This window comes from Dromiciops gliroides, chromosome 3, assembly GCF_019393635.1.
Source record: "Dromiciops gliroides isolate mDroGli1 chromosome 3, mDroGli1.pri, whole genome shotgun sequence".
NCBI classification, from domain to species: domain Eukaryota; kingdom Metazoa; phylum Chordata; class Mammalia; order Microbiotheria; family Microbiotheriidae; genus Dromiciops; species Dromiciops gliroides.
Genome location: NC_057863.1, coordinates 467,531,274 through 467,549,888, shown reverse-complemented (window position 1 = coordinate 467,549,888; position 18,615 = coordinate 467,531,274). Strand labels below are relative to the sequence as shown.

Below are 18,615 nucleotides of genomic sequence, written 5' to 3'. Positions count from 1 at the left end.
ACCACTCTAGTATCTTTGCCAAGAAAAGCCCAACTGGGGGCCAAGAATAGTCAAATACAACCGAATGACAAAAACTTCCTGACTCCGAAATCAGCACCATCCACTGTGCCACCTACCTGCTCTCAGCAATTAAGATTTGGGGATAAATGATGTGGTGTATACCAGAGTAGGTATACTCTATAGCATATTCATTCCAATATCCACAGAGCGACTGTCTTAGTTCACAATGGCAGGGGGTAGATATCTCCTAAGGCCATGTACACTACGTCACTGAATGTTTCACTATGGCACAAGCATAGATAAGTTAAGAATATGGCAAGGGAGGAGACTGGGGGGAAGCTCCAGTCATGAATCACATTTAGAAACGTTATAGGTATAAAGGAGAACTATGCAGATACATGCATGATAAAATTTCTAAACTTCTTAAAATAAAAATAGTAATCAAACTCATTTCATGGGCCTCGTGGTTACAAGGACTGTTGAGGGGTCCTAAGGAAGGTTTAATTATAACACCACTTTTCAGTCAAAGTGACCAGATACATAGACCAGTTATGGTCCCAGATAAGGATATGAATTTGACTATTAAATCTCACTTCAAAAATGATATCATAATGTATAATCATTTTCATATGTATTACCAAGACCTCAAATATTTCTATGTTGATGAGTAGGCTGTTCACTATTGAAGTGTTCATATGGTTGTGAAAATATAACTTTCCAAATAAATAAAGATTCAAACCACATTTATTTCCCAATAATTGTTTGTAGAAATGAAATTGATTCCTCCTTGTTTCTTCAATGCTGGAACCAGAAAAGACCAAATTTTAAGTGATGATTTAAAGGAGTACTTCTCTGTGCTTTTGCTGCCTCCCATGCCTGTAGGAGTTGGGTATGTTCTTGTTCCCTCAGGATTGGTTTATGGTCTGGGTTTCACCTTGTTAATCAAAGGAAGGAACAGTAGGGCACAGACTTTGGCAATGCTAGTTATACTGGATGAAGATTCTAATCACTAAAGCCATATTTTGTGTGTGTGTGTGTGTGAGGCAATTGGAGTTAAGTGACTTTCCCAGCTAGTAAGTGTTAAGGATCTGAGCCTGGATTTTAACTCAGGTCCTCCTGAATCCAGGGCCAGTGCTCTATCCACTGCACTACCTAGCTGCCCAATAAAGCCATATATCTTGAAAAAACAGATTTCCAAGACATAATTACACTAAAGACATGTGGAAACATATTTAAATTCCTTGCATATTACTGATAAGTTTTTCTTATTAACATTCAGTGACCATGGTGTGATGGTTGAAGGGCTCTCCCTGGAGTTGTAAGTTCATAAATAATGAGCTGGGGGCAGGGGGCAGCTAGGTGGCTTGGGGCAGCTAGGTGGTGCAGTAGATAAAGCACTGGCCCTGGATTCAGGAGTACCTGAGTTTAAATCCAGCCTCAGACACTTGACACTTAACTAGCTGTGTGACCTTGGGCAAGTCACTTAACCCCAATTGCCTCACCCCCCCCCCCCAAAAAAAAATAATGAGCTGGAAGCGACCTCTAAGGACATCTGGTTGAACTCCTTCATTTCTCAGATGAAGAAACTGAGGTCCAAGGAAATTAAATCACTTATCCAAGGACATATAAGTTGAAAACTTCAAAGGTAGGATCTGAACCCATTTCAGGACTCCAAGGGCAGACTTCTATCCATATCTATGCCATGCTTCCTTAAATGATAGTTTTGGGACCCTGGGCAAATCACTTAAGCTCTCAGTGCCTCAGATGACCCTCGAAGACTATAAGTTAATAATCAGCTGACAATCAGCATCAATGGAGGGAGTTTTCACTTTGAACAAATGATGGGTTTGAACCAAAAAACACACACTCATTTGGTAGTAGTAGCAATATCAAGAATACTTTATTATCTAGCCTTTCTTCCTAGGATTTAACAGAACTTCACAGCTCATTTTATTTCCCACCTGTTCTGTAAGTTAGGTATTGAATATGTATTATTAGTTTCATTGAAAAGTTGGGGAAAATGGGGCACAACAAGGCTGAGATGCGAGACTTCCTGTGGTTCCTCTTAGACGGTTCTAAGATTTGAACTCACTCAAGGGCCCTTCCCACTAGACTACTAATTAACTAATTGCCTGGCTCTATATCCTGCAGGTGTCTCTTTCCTTTCAGGTGCTGGCATTATGTATAGTTCAGTGATTCGAATAGCAGGTGAGATGGAAAAGACATTCATAAAAGCAGCATGCGCCACTCTGATCTAGAAACTCGGCTTGGGGAAATACAGAACATTTGAACATCTTACCTAAACTGGAGCGTGTGTTTGACCGCTCGATGATTGCCCTCTTGCTAGGATTATTTAGGACAGACCTCTTAGCAAGAGAAATGTCAGCTGTCACTCTCGTTATGGATATCCTATTAACAGGAACATAGAACAGAATCATTGAGTCAAAAGTCAGCTAGGCTGTAAGTGATTTACAAGCATAAAACTTAGCAAGCACTTGATACACTATATACAGCCCAGACACAGTATAGTAAACGACAGGCAGAAATATTTTATTTAATAGGTGCTAGACTTCAGTTAAAAAGAGAAAGCAGGACAGAATGGAGGGGACCCTTTAATTGAATAACAAAGATGTGTACTAAAGTAAAAATATAGCTCTCCATTATTGTCTGTTTTATGTAATCCTGTCTCCCCAGTGTGGAAACTCCCTCCACCAAGCAGATCACAACTTTTCTATGATTTGGGGTACATAGCTTCAAACACTTTGCTCAGGTTCACACAGCTACTAAGTATGAGACTTCTTGACTCCAAGGCCAAATTCCATCTTCTCCTCCACTCTTCCTCTTTAATAATAAATACAGTAGCAGCAGGAAATTCAAGTGCATCAATATAACACATTCTTTTTTCCCTAAAGCTATTCTGTGACATTCCCCCAAATTTCTAGATAGTATCACTCCACCAACAGCTACAGTAACAGCATTATGTACAAACTTTATGTACTAATTTACTTTGAATATTTCTAAGGTAGCAACAAAAGACAAATTTTTGATTTAGGGACAGTCCAAAGCCATACTACTTCAATCAGACTTGTTCAATTATTTTCTAACAAAGATGTGAAGCAGTAACACTGAATAAGAGAATCTCTCAGTGACCAGTTGCTTCTTTGATCTTGGAGAAGGAATGAATGACAGAACTTTCTCATCATTACTTTGTTCAGCCCAGCTACATTTTTAGTCAATGAATCATTTAGTTTTTCTTCAGCAACACATATTTTTGCTGTATCACTCAACTGAAACCTTCAGCAACATTGTCCTTTTTTCTAATTCTTATTAAAGTGTGTCTGTTTTCTCTCTTTTTATTAACTGGTAACATGTAACTCAGCAGGCTCTTAGCTCAATATAAAATGATACTGCCAATGGAGTATAAAATGATGAAGAGGATTGAAAGCCATAACCAAAAAAGAATTCTTCATTATCAAGGCCTTCACACATTTCCTACTAATGAAATGATTATCAAGATTCCACTCTTGCATTGGTCTTACAAGTCAAAACTATTTTAAAAATGAATCCTTTCTCTGATCTCCTCCTTTAGTCTCATAACCATCCACAGTCTAAGCTCAGATTTTCCCTCAAAGGATTTTTATGATTAATTTCACATTCTGTGATAACTATATTTTCTGATGCTTTCTAATTTCATCTTCCACTTTACTATATCTGCTGGCCTGTCATCAGCCCCTCTGATATCCCAACAATACATTTCAGTTCTCATTTCTTTTATTGTCTCATTTGATAGACCATTTTAATGTTAAAGGATTCCATTGAAACATTCTTCCTGATTAGTAATGGATCTCCCCAAATAAGTTATCTTTCTTTTTTCATGTTATCTTCAGAGCTTATGGAAAATAGGTGGTTGACTTCTCACAGCTACAGAATTTAGTATTTTACTCATTTAGTCTTTTCTCATGGATCCTAGTTTCCAATCATTTAATACCATTAAAAATTGTAACAGGAAGGGAGAAGGTATGTACCTGGGAAAGCACAAGGCATGTGAAGGATAATGACAAATGTGGCCAGTGTAGAGTATTTGCAAGGGAATCGAATTTTCTCATGTTCGGATGGTTCCAGGTTATAGCCTTCAAAGCTAATTCAATGCCAAAAAGAGTCTGACTGTAACTTTGTGGGCTTTGGGGAATCACTGACATTTTTTGAGCAAAGGAGTTCTTATGACCCAGATAATAGTATTAAGGATGAATTAGGAGTAGAGAATGGAGGTGGAAGATTTGTTAGAAGGCTATCATAATAGGCCAGCAAGGTAGTATTGAGGGTCTACAATAGGATTATGGCAATAAGAAAGGAGAGGGGACACATATGAAAGGTACTGTGGACACAGAATTGAGAAGACTTGGCAATGGCAATGTGAGAAGTGAAGAAGAAAGGATTCAAAGATTACACAAAGATTTGGTTTGGTGAATGGTTTGCCACATTAGAAATAGTAAATAAAAGTCAGAAGGGGCAAATCTAGGGAAAACAATTAGCCTAGTTTTTAACATTTTGATATGCTGGTGAGATACTTTATGTTCTGTAGGCCCTTGAAAATGTGGTTCTAGAATTAAGGAGAAGTCAGTAATAACAACAACAACAACAATAATGATAAGTAGCTCCATTTATATAGCATCCCAAGCACTTCAAAAGTATTATCCCTGGGGCAGCTAGGTGGTGCAGTGGATAGAGCACCAGACCTGGATTCAGGAGTACCTGAGTTCAAATCCGGCCTCAGACACTTAACACTTACTAGCTGTGTGACCCTGGGCAAGTCACTTAACCCCAATTGCCTCACTAAAAAAAAAAAAAAAGTATTATCCCATTTGATCCTCACAACAACCCTGAAAGGTAGGTGAATTATTGTCCCCATTTTACAGTTGAGGAAACTGAGGCAAGTGGAAGTTAAGTGCTTTGTTCAAGGTCACATATCTAATAAGTGTCTGAGGCTAAACTTGAACTCAAGGCTTCCTGGCTCCAGGCCCAGTATTCTATTTACTGTGTCATCTAGCTGGGATACATTTAGAAATACAACTGGAGATACAAATTTAACCAGGAATCATGTTCATATCCGAAGCCAAGGGAATGAATGAGCTTGCCAAGGAAGACAGGAAGCAAAGGAGGATTAGAAAGTATAATGAACTAAACAGAGAACCTTGGGGAAATGCCTACCTTAGATATTCATGAAAAGTATAAGAAGCCAATAAAGGAGCACTATGTATGGCATTGTCTTCATGGTAATGTTTTAGTATTTATAATACTTTGAATCTTAGTTCCAATATTAGTATTAAAGAATTCTAATTTGTCAAACTAAAAAGATTTTTTAAAATCTTGCTTTATTTGAGGCAGATACTTCTTTTCCTTTTACCCAAAATCAGTAGTCCTCAAAACTTGTGGGGTGTTTAAATCACTTACTTTTTCAATAAACATTTATTAAGCACCTACTATATGCCAGGCACTGTGCTAAGCACAATCAGAATGTTTTCATTCTTATAAATATTTACATATTAGCAGTCAAAGAGTTATCATATCATGTATAGTGATTTCCTTAAAGTATCATCTTTGTCAATATCTATTTTGATCTATTTTTAGTAAATATATTTAATCCATTCAACAACTTACAAGTGTCCACAAAGGCTTCTCTGTATTTGTCATTTAAATTTCTTTCCATTCTTGATAACTCTCCAAATGCTGTGTGATTCTTTTTATTTGAAGTGCATTCCATTGTGCATGAAGAGCTTTGTATTTTGAATCAATCGAAAATGAACCAATTTGTCACTTCCTTCTAAAATGAAGTGTTCTCTGCTATTCCTTCTCCATATCACAGGGTGTTTTAAAATTTTTTCTTATCTTAGTTAAGTAACCAAATATTTTAGTGCTTAAAATTCACTGACATTGCTAAGATGTCATAGAGGATACATACAGTGTTAGATAGAACAAACAAGATAAACCAGAATTTATAAACTCAAATGAGTATGGTGTTCTTAAAGGTAGTCATCTTAGGAAGTTACTTATTCGAACAATTGTTCAGAACATTTTTGGAACTTCTGCCATTGTTCAGAACATTTCTGGAACTTCTCTTTGGGAATTACCCTTCACGAATCAGTTTGTGAGTCATAAAAGAAAACCAGTCCCTACTTTATAGTGACATCATGTTTGGGGTAAAAAAAAAAATGGTATTACTATACAGTCTGATCACCTGCCAGATTTATCAATTGTGCTCCAAATTATTTGAGCTATTAAGAAAGCCAAATTTGCCTCAAGTATTTTGTCAGCCATAACATTCAAAAGAATTGTGGGCTGTCAAAGCAATTCTAAAGGAAGAGCTAAAATAATTTTTCTTTGAGCTATAGTAGCATGATTGGATTAAGTGTATAGCTTACCAAAGTGACTATTTTGAAGGTGACAAGATTCATTTCAATACAGAAATTCTGGTCTGTTTGTTTAAAAAAAAGATTTTTTTCTTTATAGTTAAACCTCATGGGTTAAAAGCTCTATAATTATAAAGTATTATATAATGAATTTTATTAATATTATAATGAATATTATATATAATGAATTTTATTAATATGTTATTTAAAGCAAATAGGGCATGTGTTTGTATACATATATTTATATACATGAATATATGTATATGTGTTTATATGCATATATAGATATGTGTATATGCATCTACATTTTATATATATATATATATATATATACATACACACACACTTTCTATGTATTATATTCATTTACATCCATAGGATTGTTTTATGCTTGACTATGAAAAGCTTATTTTAGATTCTTCTGAACTACTTTATTTTTTATTCGTTTCTGATAACCAAATGAACTTACCAAAATAACATTTCTGTACTAGAAGTTAACTATATAGGAACAGAAACCATACTGTCACACACATTCAGTGAAAAGAAAAAAAATCTTTATGTCTCACCTCCCATCAAACCTGTGCTTCAAGAAGTCAAAGAGGGCTTTCTGCATCATGTCTGTCACCTTTGTGGAGGTGAGAAAGATAGAACAAGTATTGACAGAGGAGAGAGAGAGAGAAAGAAAGAAGTCAAAAGTGAGAGAAGAGGCAGAAGATAAGGACACTCACTACTGGTAACCCAGGACCTTTTCACAGCCAGTAATCGATTAGTTAAGCTCCTATAGAAGCCATGTTATGTATAACTACATTCATTTACACCTTCTTTTCCCACTTGGCCCTTTCCATTCACATGGGAATAAATGAGCAATGTTTACTGAGCTCAGAGTAAAAGAAAATTCTCCCCTTATTCCTTTCCTAGAGTCTTTACTTTGTCTAGGTTCTTATCTAGATGAAGGCATGAATCATTTCAGAGACCCTGACTCTCAAGGCAGCCACCTGCAATAGAATTCCTTGCCAGGGACCAGAGCAGTAACCATTGGGTAAGCCATAGAATTGTCTTTTATATACAGGTACTGGCCCTGGCCCAGCATCCTAGCTATTCTTCTCTTTGGCAGGGTATAGTTAAAGAAAATTCAAAACCTACAAAGACTTTGGGAGTTTTTCAAGGAGGTATATATTCAGTGAATCATTGGTAGCCATAAAACCACAATGCACTATCCCATCAGCAATCTCCATCTCTCCCAATAGCAATCAGAGAAGAGAATGGTGATGTTTATTTCTGTTCAAAAACAAAGAAACAAAAAACAAACCCAGTAAGCACTCTGAGCTCAAAGTTATATAGCCTGAGATTTCTATTTTGGAGTGCTACTTCTAATGCAATCTCCCTCCCCTAAATGGAAGGATCAAAATGATTCCATTTTCTAAAAATTGATGACGTTTTGAAAAGTCCTTACTTATCTCTTATTATCTGATGCCATTTGATTGATCTGCTTTAAAATTATAATAGTATTTTTATAATTTCTTATTTTTTAAATAGAGAAATACAATCCTATGATAGTATCTAAATACTGCTTCCAAAGGACCTAAGAAGGGGTGCTTTGATTACAGCATGATTCAAGGTTGCTGTCTGATTGTTGGCTTATTCTCTCATGAGGTTGATTTTCAGTTCTCTATGGTTATGGGAGAGGGAGTGCTTACAGGTAAATGACATCAATAGGAAATTAATGCATCCTTTCAATCCCCAATTTAATCTTTGACCACAGATGTCAAAAAGACTAGCAAAATAGCTTCCCTCAAGTATATCTCCTTTCATTTTCCCTTGGAGGTCTTTCTGAAGAGTTAAATGAATAAACAAGTCAGACAGGAAAGAGAAGCAGAGGGACTTGGATAAAACACAAATTTGATCACTTTCCCCTCACATAATGGATAGTCAATGGTAATCAATAAAGGCTTGATGACAGAATTGAGTACCCACAAGACCTAGACCCAAATGATTGTGCTCTATGTACTAGAAGAACAATGGTAAAACAACAGATTGGCACTTATACCTCATAACCTTTCAGTGATGGCCCCACTAATACAACCGGCCTCATGGATGGAACAACATCATAAGGAGGAATGTGCTCCGTCTGAAACAAAAATAATTTTTAATTGGTGACCAAATAAATAAATAAATAACAGCTTTTCAACAATAACACAAGTTTCCACTTTCCACTTCTCATACTAAAGTATCATCATAGCTTCCTGCTGAGGAGGGAAACCCCTCATTTAACAACTGATCAGATCAACGGAACTGGACATAGTAGGCAAGCAGGCCTTAAAAATAGATTTAATAAAAAAAAACACAACTTACCACTTTTTGCTTCTGTTTTGCTAAAAGACAACAATGAGAACTATATCAAAATATGTACTATCTTTAAACAGAAGTAGATGATATTAAATGATGGAAAAAATGTACAAATTTCCCTCTCGTAATTATTTTGGTCTACTAATCTGTGATGAAGACCACATGGGAAAACTGATCAATTTCTTTTTTTTTTAAACTGATCAATTTCTAAAGTGATCCTATCCATTTCATGAAATGTAAAGGAGAATAGAACATATAAATAGCATGCTACCTTATGCCCTATCCTATTCATACATGGAAGTAAGTGGGATGCTGATTCATAATGTATCTGAGAGTTTAGGGCCAGCCCTGATAATGCATAAGCAGAAGGACTTCCAGGAGTTCTGAACAGTTTTCTGGTTAAGCCAAGGATTCAAGTTGCCTTTCAGAAACAGGGGACAAATTTGGTTCAGGATCCCTGGGGTCAACTTGGGTTTACTTAAGAAAACAACAAGGGTCTTTTAACTACAAATCATATCTTCCTGAGGCCTTCAGAGAGATTGGCTGGGTTTTCTATAGACCAAATTGGACCCTTTGAGTTAATGGATCTGAATCTGAAATACTATCTTCTTCCTCCTTGCTCCTTCCCCTACATCTGGGCTGAATCAGCGTATAGCAAGAAGGATGTACATGAGGTAGGACAAAAACTCCTGTGTATATGATCTCAATTTCTACAACATGAATACATCCCCAACATGCCACCTCTTATCTTGTCCCCTTCAATTCCAGAATTCAGTTTAGTGCTGAAAATGGCTGGGTCCCCTTCTGGCCCCGCCTTCACTATTTATACATTCCTACTGGGTACCCTAGGCTAAGCTTTTATCTGGGTACCTGGTAAGAGAGTATTTCCTCTAAAAGAATCCACAACTTTTCATTTCTTTCTTCTAATGGTCCTAAAAAGCTCCAAGTATTTTGAGCTTGTAATCAGGTGAAGGACCTATTTCAGACAATCTTAAATAACAGAGTTCCTGCCTCTGGGTAGTCAATAAGATATTCATCATTATTTTACAGTTGTGGTGTGGTTGTTTTTAGTGATATTAGTGCTAAAGTTGGGTTAAAAAACAAAAGAAGTATTGCAATTATATTATTAAAAAAATTAGAAAAAATTCAGGCCTACTAAAACTTTTCTGAATTAGTAAAAGCACTTTCATTTATTTTGAAATCTCAAGAAAGGAATAATTTCTAATAAGTGTTCAAATAACACCCCTACCAGTTGATGTGGGTGTTGCTCGAAATGTTCCTGACACCATTTCTCCAAGACTTGAAGAAGAATTTCCACCTGATTTCCTAGGATGAAACCAAGAAATATATGTAACACGAACTTCACAGATTGTCTAATGACAGAGCCAGAACATGACATGCTTTATTTGACTAAAACCCTAATGAATTCAACAAATCAAATCCTGTGAAATCAAACCTCAATTATGTCTCCAAATTGATTTTTTTTTTTTTTTGGTGAGGCAATTGGAGTTAAGTGACTTGCCCAGGGTCACACAGCTAGTAAGTGTCAAGTGTCTGAGGCTGGATTTGAACTCAGGTTCTCCTGACTCTAGGGTCAGTGCTCTCTCTACTGCGCCACCTAGCTGCCCCCCAAATTGATTTTTTATTAAGGTAATGGAATCCTGGTGCAAGGAATGTTACTTGAAGTGAGTGAACCATTAGCTAACCTTTGAAAAGACTTAAATATGCATATGTGTATATATATATATATATGTATCTCACAATCGCCTAGTGTAGCACTTTGCACATAGGTAACAGGAGCTTCATAATCACTGTTAAATGACAATCTCACTAATGAGTTCCTGTTACCTATGTGCAAAGTGCTATACTAGGTGATAGTAGAATACAAAGACAGAACATGGTTCCTGCTCTCAGAGTTCTAGAGTTAACCATCATTTAATCTATCATTCTATTTCCCCCATTTCATTGTGTGTGTGTGTGTGTGTGTGTGTGTGTGTGTGTGTGTGTGTGAGAGAGAGAGAGAGAGAGAGAGAGAGAGAGAGAGATTGATTAGGACTGGTACAACCATCTCTTAAGTATTAAAGTGTGAGTGTGCTTGTTTAATTAAGGTTTAGCATTTCTACTCTGTGTCAAGACATAGGCCAAGATAAAAATGTTTTAATCTCTCAATGAAAACCACAGGAATCACACCTTTCAATGTGACCCCAGTGCCTAGCATTGGGCATACAATACAGTAAGCACTTAAGAGTTTGTTGAACTAAATTGTATTTCTCATAGTGCTCCCATGTGTACTATTATTTTTACCAATACCAGAAAATACATCTCCCTGCTTCCTTTACCTCACCCTAAGATAGGATTAGAAAATCATTGTGATATCATAGATATCACACTGGAAAGAATAAGCAAAGTAGCAATGGAAGAAAGCAGATGATTTCACATTCTGACTTTTCTATTTTTTTCTTCTTGCTAATCAAGTTACTGTTAAAGCAAAAACATGGGATCCCAAACAAACAATGAAACATTTCTGAAACAGCAAAGGTGGCCCCAACAGAGGAAGGAGATGGAGGAAATAGGTGGAGAAGGGAGAGTGATAATTGATTCTATTTTAAGGTATTCAAAAATAGCAACACATACTATCAATGCTTCAGTGACAATAGGAACTTAAGATACAGAGGTTTATTAATACCTGCTTGGTTTCCTGTGAGGCTTTTAAATATTTCTCCTACAAGTAAGAATCATATTTGTCCTCTAGCACTTTGCTAAAGATTAGTTCCCACAAAGTTAGCTAAAATCTTCATTTCATTAGCTAGACATTCCAGACACTCCTAAAAAGTTTTGAGTGGACAAATTGGGCCCTTAGATTATTTGGCCATCCATTACTTTCTGTGTCCTGCCTATTTTGTCCAACCATGTAAAGGTGGCTGAAAAAGAATTATCACATTTGGTCAACGTGGTTTACCATGGCCCATTTAAATGGTAGAACCGGTGATTAGGGCTTCACCACTTAACAAAATAATCTGATGAAGCTTTTGATACTGCATATGATTTTTTGTGATCATTCAAATATGAACATAGATACATAATCTAGAATATCCCCAAAGGACTTATCAGACTCTAATTACCACATACTTGGGAAGAGTACTAAGGATGTGGAGGTGTTTGGATCCCTTTCAGGCAAAGTTTCACAAAGCAAGTCTTGTATGCCAGGTGAATTTTGGTTTAAAAAACACTACACATTTTAAAATTGATCCTTGAATCCAAAAATATCACCTGATTTTCCTTTGGCTTAAGACAGTCTGAATAAGGGAGAGAGAGAATCTTACCCTCCATGAAAGCGTCCTCTTTTCTGTTCCTGCTGGATTCGGATATTCTCCAGTCTAAGTGGACTTGGAATGAAGCCAATTTCACAGCCTTCTTTAACCAGCCGTCCTATCCACCAATCATTGTTATATTTCTGTAATGGAGAAACAAAACTAATATCAATCAATCAAAGTGCCAATCAAACCACCTACCTGCCAATGGTTTATAATCACATATGTCCCTAGCACTTATAACCTCATGCTCTTCCCCAAGAAATCTCAAACACCATTAGATTATGTACAGCGCCCAAACATCAGGTAGAAGGCTGAGGCTAGAAGTATGAATCCTGTAGTCCTCTGGTCCATGCCCTTTCCAGTTCTTAAGGAATACCTTTTGGATACAGGATAAATATACACCAATACTATCAGACGGGCAAGATTTTATAGTTTACATCTGAGATGGGATATCCCCAACATTCCCTCATTACTCAAGAATCTATAGGGAAAATGAGGCGTTACTTTGCAAAATCTTAGTAGGAGGCATATACTTTGAAATGTGGAATTACAAATCAAGGTTCATTTTTATTGCTTTAAGGAAAGCAAATATATGCTGGTAAATAGTATAAACTTGTTATGTATCTTTATAATAATAGCAGTCTTAGAGGTAACCTGATGACTAATTGTATCTCCAGTATTTCCATTCTGTATAAAGTTCCAGGGCATGTAAGTCCAGAAAACATGCAAACTTAAAGGCCTTATACAATGCAGAATAAGGTTATGTGGATGACCTTATCTGGTGAATAAAGCAAGAGCTGACTTGTAATGATAGACTCCCTGAGCTATTACCAGCTATTCTGTGTCTCTGCTTCTCTGGCAAGGGCTTCATTTGAACCATTCATGGAAAATAGACATCAATACTATTGTCTCTAGAGTCTCCTGGGAAGAGGTAAAAAACTCTCTTGGCTATCTCTTTCAGTGTTAGGTTTTCCTAGGCTCTTTTATTCCAAAAGTATGCTTATATTCTGAAAGGTATAATTTATATGAAGAATCTAGTTTAGCTCAGAGGGATGTGATAAAAACACCCAAGTTAATAAAAGTTAAAGATGCTAAGGAGAGGGGACAGGGGAGAGATTTATCATACTTTTCTAAATATAGGCCATATATTTCCCTCAAATCAGGCTTGTATAAAACTTGACTGTGGTCTATAATTGTTATTACTTTTTAGTCTATACATACATCATATAAGCTCATTTTATACAATAATAACAGCTGACATTTATAAAGCACCTTAAAATTTATAAAGCACTTTTTGGTGGGGCAATGAGGGTTAAGTGACTTGCCCAGGGTCACACAGTTAGTCAGTATCAAGTGTCTGAGGCTGGATTTGAACTAAGGTCCTCCTGAATCCAGGGCCAGTGCATTATCCACTGTGCCACTTAGCTGCCCCCTATAAAGAATTTTATAGATATTATCTCATTCAAACCTTATAATAATCCTATGAGGCAGGTACTATGAAACTTATTATCTCAATTTTACAGATGAGGAAACTGATTCTAAGAAAGGATAAATGATCTGCCCAGGGTTTTACAACTAGTCAATGTTGGAGTTAGAGGAAATTAGGTCTACATGATTCCAAGTCTGACTCTCTATCCATTTTCTGACAATGTCTTCCTGAACAGAAAAGATTAAAGTAGAGTTGATACTCAAGATAAACAGGAAGATTGCAAGAGACCTCCAAGTTGCCATCAATGAATTCAAACGACCAGGCCCAGTTTTACTGAAAGGTACTAAAAGAACTGGTGGATTTGACTGCTAAGTAATTTTCAGTGTGTCTGAAAGACCACTGAGCAGAAACCAGATTGGACAAGGACAGATGTCTGGATTTTCAAAAAAAATGTGAGAGAGGGAGGCTAAACTCTAGATGAAAGAACTTGACTTAGATTCCTGACCAAATACAGAATGTGCCTTATTAAAGGGAAGAGAGGAAATGTGGCACAATGGATAGAGGGGTAATACAGAAGCCAGGCCACTGTGACTTTAAGTCTGACCTTTGCCTTATCCTGTCTGTAAGGTCCTAGACGTGGTCCTCAGTTCTTACCCACAGTGTTACAGGCAAAACCTTTTGCAAAGGAGGTGCTGCTTCGTATTGGGCAGCTAGGGGTTAGAATGAACAGGCTGTTGGACTTGGAGTCAGGAAGACAAGGTATGAATCCAGCCTCAGACACTGGCTGTGTGACCCAGGTCAAATCATTTGACCTTTCTTGCTCTGAGATTCCTCATCTGTAAAATGAGGATAACAGCCCTGTAGGGTTGTTCTGGGGCCCCATGGGACACCATGATACTCTCTAAACACTAGCATGACAAAGCAGTATATACAGGAAACACTTTGCCAGGAGGCAAGGAGTATGGGTGCTCTGCACCCATGAATCTACAGGTCTGGTTTGTTTTTTAATTAAAGAGTTTAGATAAAGGCTCAGTGACCATAAAGAGCTAACATGACTTCATAAACAGGTCATAATAATTAATGTCATTTTTGTTTTTGATAGTGTTGGTTACTAGACTATTATACCAGAAGAATGCTCCAGACCAGGGCTTTTTAACCATTTTGTGCCGTGGGTGTCGTGGTGAAGGCTAGGGACTCCTCATAATCATGGGTTTTTTTGTTTTGTTTTTGTTTTTTTTTTGGTGAGGCAGTTGGGGTTAAGTGACTTGCCCAGGGTCACACAGCTAGTAAGTGTCAAGTGTCTGAGGCCACATTTGAACTTAGGTCCTCTCAACTCCAGGGCTGGTGCTCTATCCACTGTGCCACCTAGCTGCCCCATAAATCATGTTTTTAAATGCATAAAACCAAATACACAGGATTATAAAGGAAACCAATTCTATAAAAAAATCTTATTATGTAAAGTTTTTTTTTTGGTTAGAAAATTCATAGGGCCTAGGTTTTAGAACCTACATTGAATTTTCCTAGATTTTATCAAAACATTTGGCCAAATCTATCAGCCTGCTCTTGTGGAAAAGGAGGAAATATGGGTCTACCAACAATGAAGTTGGGTAAATTTAGAACTAACTGAACAACCGGACCCAAAGATCCATTAAGAGGTCAATGTTAAATTACAAGTGTATTTCTAGTCAAATGGCCTAGGAACTTGTGTTTAGTTGAGCACTCCTTGACATTTTAGTCAATGTCATGGGTAAAGGTAAGCTTATCAAATATGTAGATGACACAAAGATAGAAGGATAAGTAATACATTAAATAACAGAGTCAGGATCCTAATAGATCCCCTGGCAATGAGGGTTAAGTGGACTTGCCCAGGATCACACAGCTAGTCAGTGTCAAGTGTCTGAGGCTGGATTTGAACTCAGGTTCTCCTGAATCTAGGGCCGGTGCTTTATCTACTGCACCATCTAGCTGCCCCCTCCAATAGATCTTAACAACCTAGACCACTGGGCTAAATCTATCAAGATCAATCAATCAATCAAGAAGTATTTATGAAAGATTTGCTATATGTCAGGCACAGAAATGACATTCAATATAAGCAAACATAAAGTCTTATACTTGAGTTAATTTTTTTAAAATCCTCAACTTTACAGTGTTGGCATCATATAGGGAGGCATATCTAGAAAGCAATTAATCTATGAATATGAATATGATATGACAACTTTAAAAGCTAATGAATAATGAAACACCTAGGACCTGGGATGTATTTGTTCCACTGTACTCAGCCCTGGTTGGACTGCAATCTGGAGTATGGTATTTGGTTCTTGGCATTACAATTTAGAAATTATACTAATAATCTACAAATATCTGGAGGACGGTAATTAAATGGTAAAGGCCTTAAGATCATGCTTTATGAGGATTGGTTAAAGAAATGCAAGCTGTTTATCTCTACAGGACCCATATAATAATTGTTTTCACTGAGTCAACTGATTATATGACATTTAGAACATTTTCATGCCTAAGGTCATAAAATGAAATAGATATACAATATAGAAACTTGGTCCAGTATTCATCAAAGAACAATAGCAATGACATATTACATAATTGATGAACATTTTTTAAAAGCCCACTGGATGCAAGGTGCTAAACTGGGCAGGCTGCAATGTTAAATGAACGTTAAAATGGGTTCAGGAAATCTGAGTTAATTTCCTAATTCAGGCTCTGACTTGGTAGATAATTCTGGACACTCTAGATCTAATTTTCTCTCAGAAGTTGCCTTTGCATTAGAAGGGAACTAGATATGTTTATTTTAAATTAACAAGGAAGGGGTCCCTTCCAGAAATTTTTGCTTGGACTAGATTTTAAGCAGACTATTGTTGCGAGGACAAAAGTGATGATGACTCATATTCTCCCAGGGCTAAAACTATTTCCTGTGAGTAAGTTAGTTCAGCAAAGCAGTAATTTGGTAAATGGTACCTTGGTGGCCCTAAGGGGGGCACTGGTATCCTGAAAGACTATGCAATTCCCCCAAATGTTCAATTTAATTCCAGAGAATAGCTCAAACACTGGGAGAATTAGACTTCAATATGGGAGAAAGTGATTTAAGCTACTTGAAAGAAAAGTATCACACACACACATTCATTCCACCCCCCCCCAGTCCCTTCCCACATACACATATACATTCAGAAATTTAATATTATCATTACTCCATTTATATGATAGGTAATATCCATGTTTTCACATCCCTGACATTCCCTATTAGTAGTACTTTGGACAACACATAATGAACGGCCTTCGAAGAGATGGATGAGAGGAGTAGGAGGCACCTTGGTTAGCAATGTCTGGTCATTTCTGCTGACATTGTAGCACAAACCAGTTTTCTCACAAGGTCACCTTAGTTCTCTTCCAATCCTCTAGATTGAGTCCTTAAAGGACTCAATACTCTCTCTTTCTAAAGAGTTGATTTTTTTAAAAATCTAGTGTTTCAAGATCTGAAAACAAGTAGCCATAATCCCCACGAGATTAACTAGATCAGTGTTAGCCATCTACATTCAAACAAACAAGAAAGTTGTTCCCAACTACAAATGAAAATAACCTATGACCTACTGGATACTTAAATATTGCCAAACTAAAATATAAATGGGGGAGGGAGAAGCACTAAACGGCACATAAGGATCCCTGTGGGCCACATATTGACTTAGAAAGCCACATATGAATATTTTCTATGACCTATTGTATTTTTATTTATTTTGTTAAATATTTCCCAATTACATTTTAATCTGGTTCTGGTACTGTCTGAAGGGATAACTTTTTGACACCTCTGCCTTCAAGGATATTGATGAGATCGGAAAATCCCATAAAAAGCAACAAAGGATAACCTAACTGTAATCCTGAAGGCACCAGAAGATAACTTTATATACTGGGCATATTTGAAGGGGTGGGGTAATAAGGCCTGGACACTATTTTGTTGGGAATGGCTTATTGGGAGATGGTGCAGGGCAAGACCACGTGTATTATTTGGTTAGTGGGACATGTTATAGACTAAGCGTCTTCACTAATCAAAAGCAGTCCTTTGTTGCTCTACAAAACATTATTTCACAAAAGGTGATGTTTTCTGAATTGGGGTTATACTGTGCCCCAACTCATTTTCTTTTGGGGGAAGAGGAGATAAGTTTTTAGCATTTTTTAAAATGAAAAATGGAAAAGTTATATACAATTCAAGTGATATAGAAAAATTACACACTTCTAAAGAGAAAGAAATGATAGAGCAAAGTGCAAATCTGAATGTGGATTCATAAAAATATGAGCATTTCATAGAGATACAGTAGTACTTGCTTTGGTGTTAGAAACAACTAATAACATAGGCACCATGGGCTGTGTTATGTCAGGTTTGCTACATTGCTGTTGTTTCAGGAGACGTATGATACATCCATGGGATATTTGATACCTATTGGTTCTATTGAATATTGTATTCTATATCTATTGAAGTGCATTTCACTTTATCAGTTGGCTATTACTCTTTTTGGAATCTGGATTACTTATGTAATTGTGTTTATAGAATTTTGGCCAGTCTCAATGCTCTATAGCAGAGCTTCTTAAACTTTTTCCACTTGAGACCCCTTTTCACCCCCCAAAAATTTTACGTGACCCTAGGTATATAGGTATATAAAATAGGAATGAATAACCTCTTAGTGTTGCTAAATTTTTCATGACCCCCACATTTAGTTATGCAACTCCATATGGGGTGGCAACTGACAGTTTAAGAAGCTTTGCACTATAGTCCCTGTCCCCAACCACAGAAGTTCCCAGGATTTAAAAACATAATTAAAAAAAATCTTATAAGGAAATTAGATTAAACAAACATAGGACATGATATTTTTGCAAAGAAAAGAAAGGCAGTAGCTGAGAATCCTCCCCAACACTTCCACTCAGGGGACAGGTACTTTGGATTATAGTAGATTTACTAACTTTATTCTAAAATGGTCTGAAATCTCTCCTGGCAAGTAGAGGTCATTGTGTTGTTGGGGCCAGCCTATCATGTGCTAGACGACTCTGCTAAGCACCAGAGAAACAAAAAAAAAGGCAAAAGACAATCCTTATGCTCAAGGAGCTCACAAAGTAAAGG

At 36.8% G+C, this 18,615-nt stretch overlaps 1 protein-coding gene across 5 annotated transcripts in view; it reads right to left on the bottom strand.

Annotated features, from left to right (window-relative positions):
- The window catches only part of CACNB4 (calcium voltage-gated channel auxiliary subunit beta 4), a 351,173-nt gene that overhangs the window by 43,648 nt on the left and 288,910 nt on the right, over window positions 1-18,615 (bottom strand). For all 5 annotated transcript variants that reach the window (XM_043992572.1, XM_043992573.1, XM_043992574.1 and 2 more), the window contains 6 exons: window positions 12,077-12,207; window positions 10,003-10,079; window positions 8,760-8,779; window positions 8,455-8,535; window positions 6,974-7,032; window positions 2,300-2,409 (listed from right to left, as the gene is read on the bottom strand). In XM_043992572.1, the coding sequence (XP_043848507.1) occupies window positions 2,300-2,409; window positions 6,974-7,032; window positions 8,455-8,535; window positions 8,760-8,779; window positions 10,003-10,079; window positions 12,077-12,207 (478 nt within the window). The remainder of the gene's footprint in view (window positions 1-2,299; window positions 2,410-6,973; window positions 7,033-8,454; window positions 8,536-8,759; window positions 8,780-10,002; window positions 10,080-12,076; window positions 12,208-18,615) is intronic.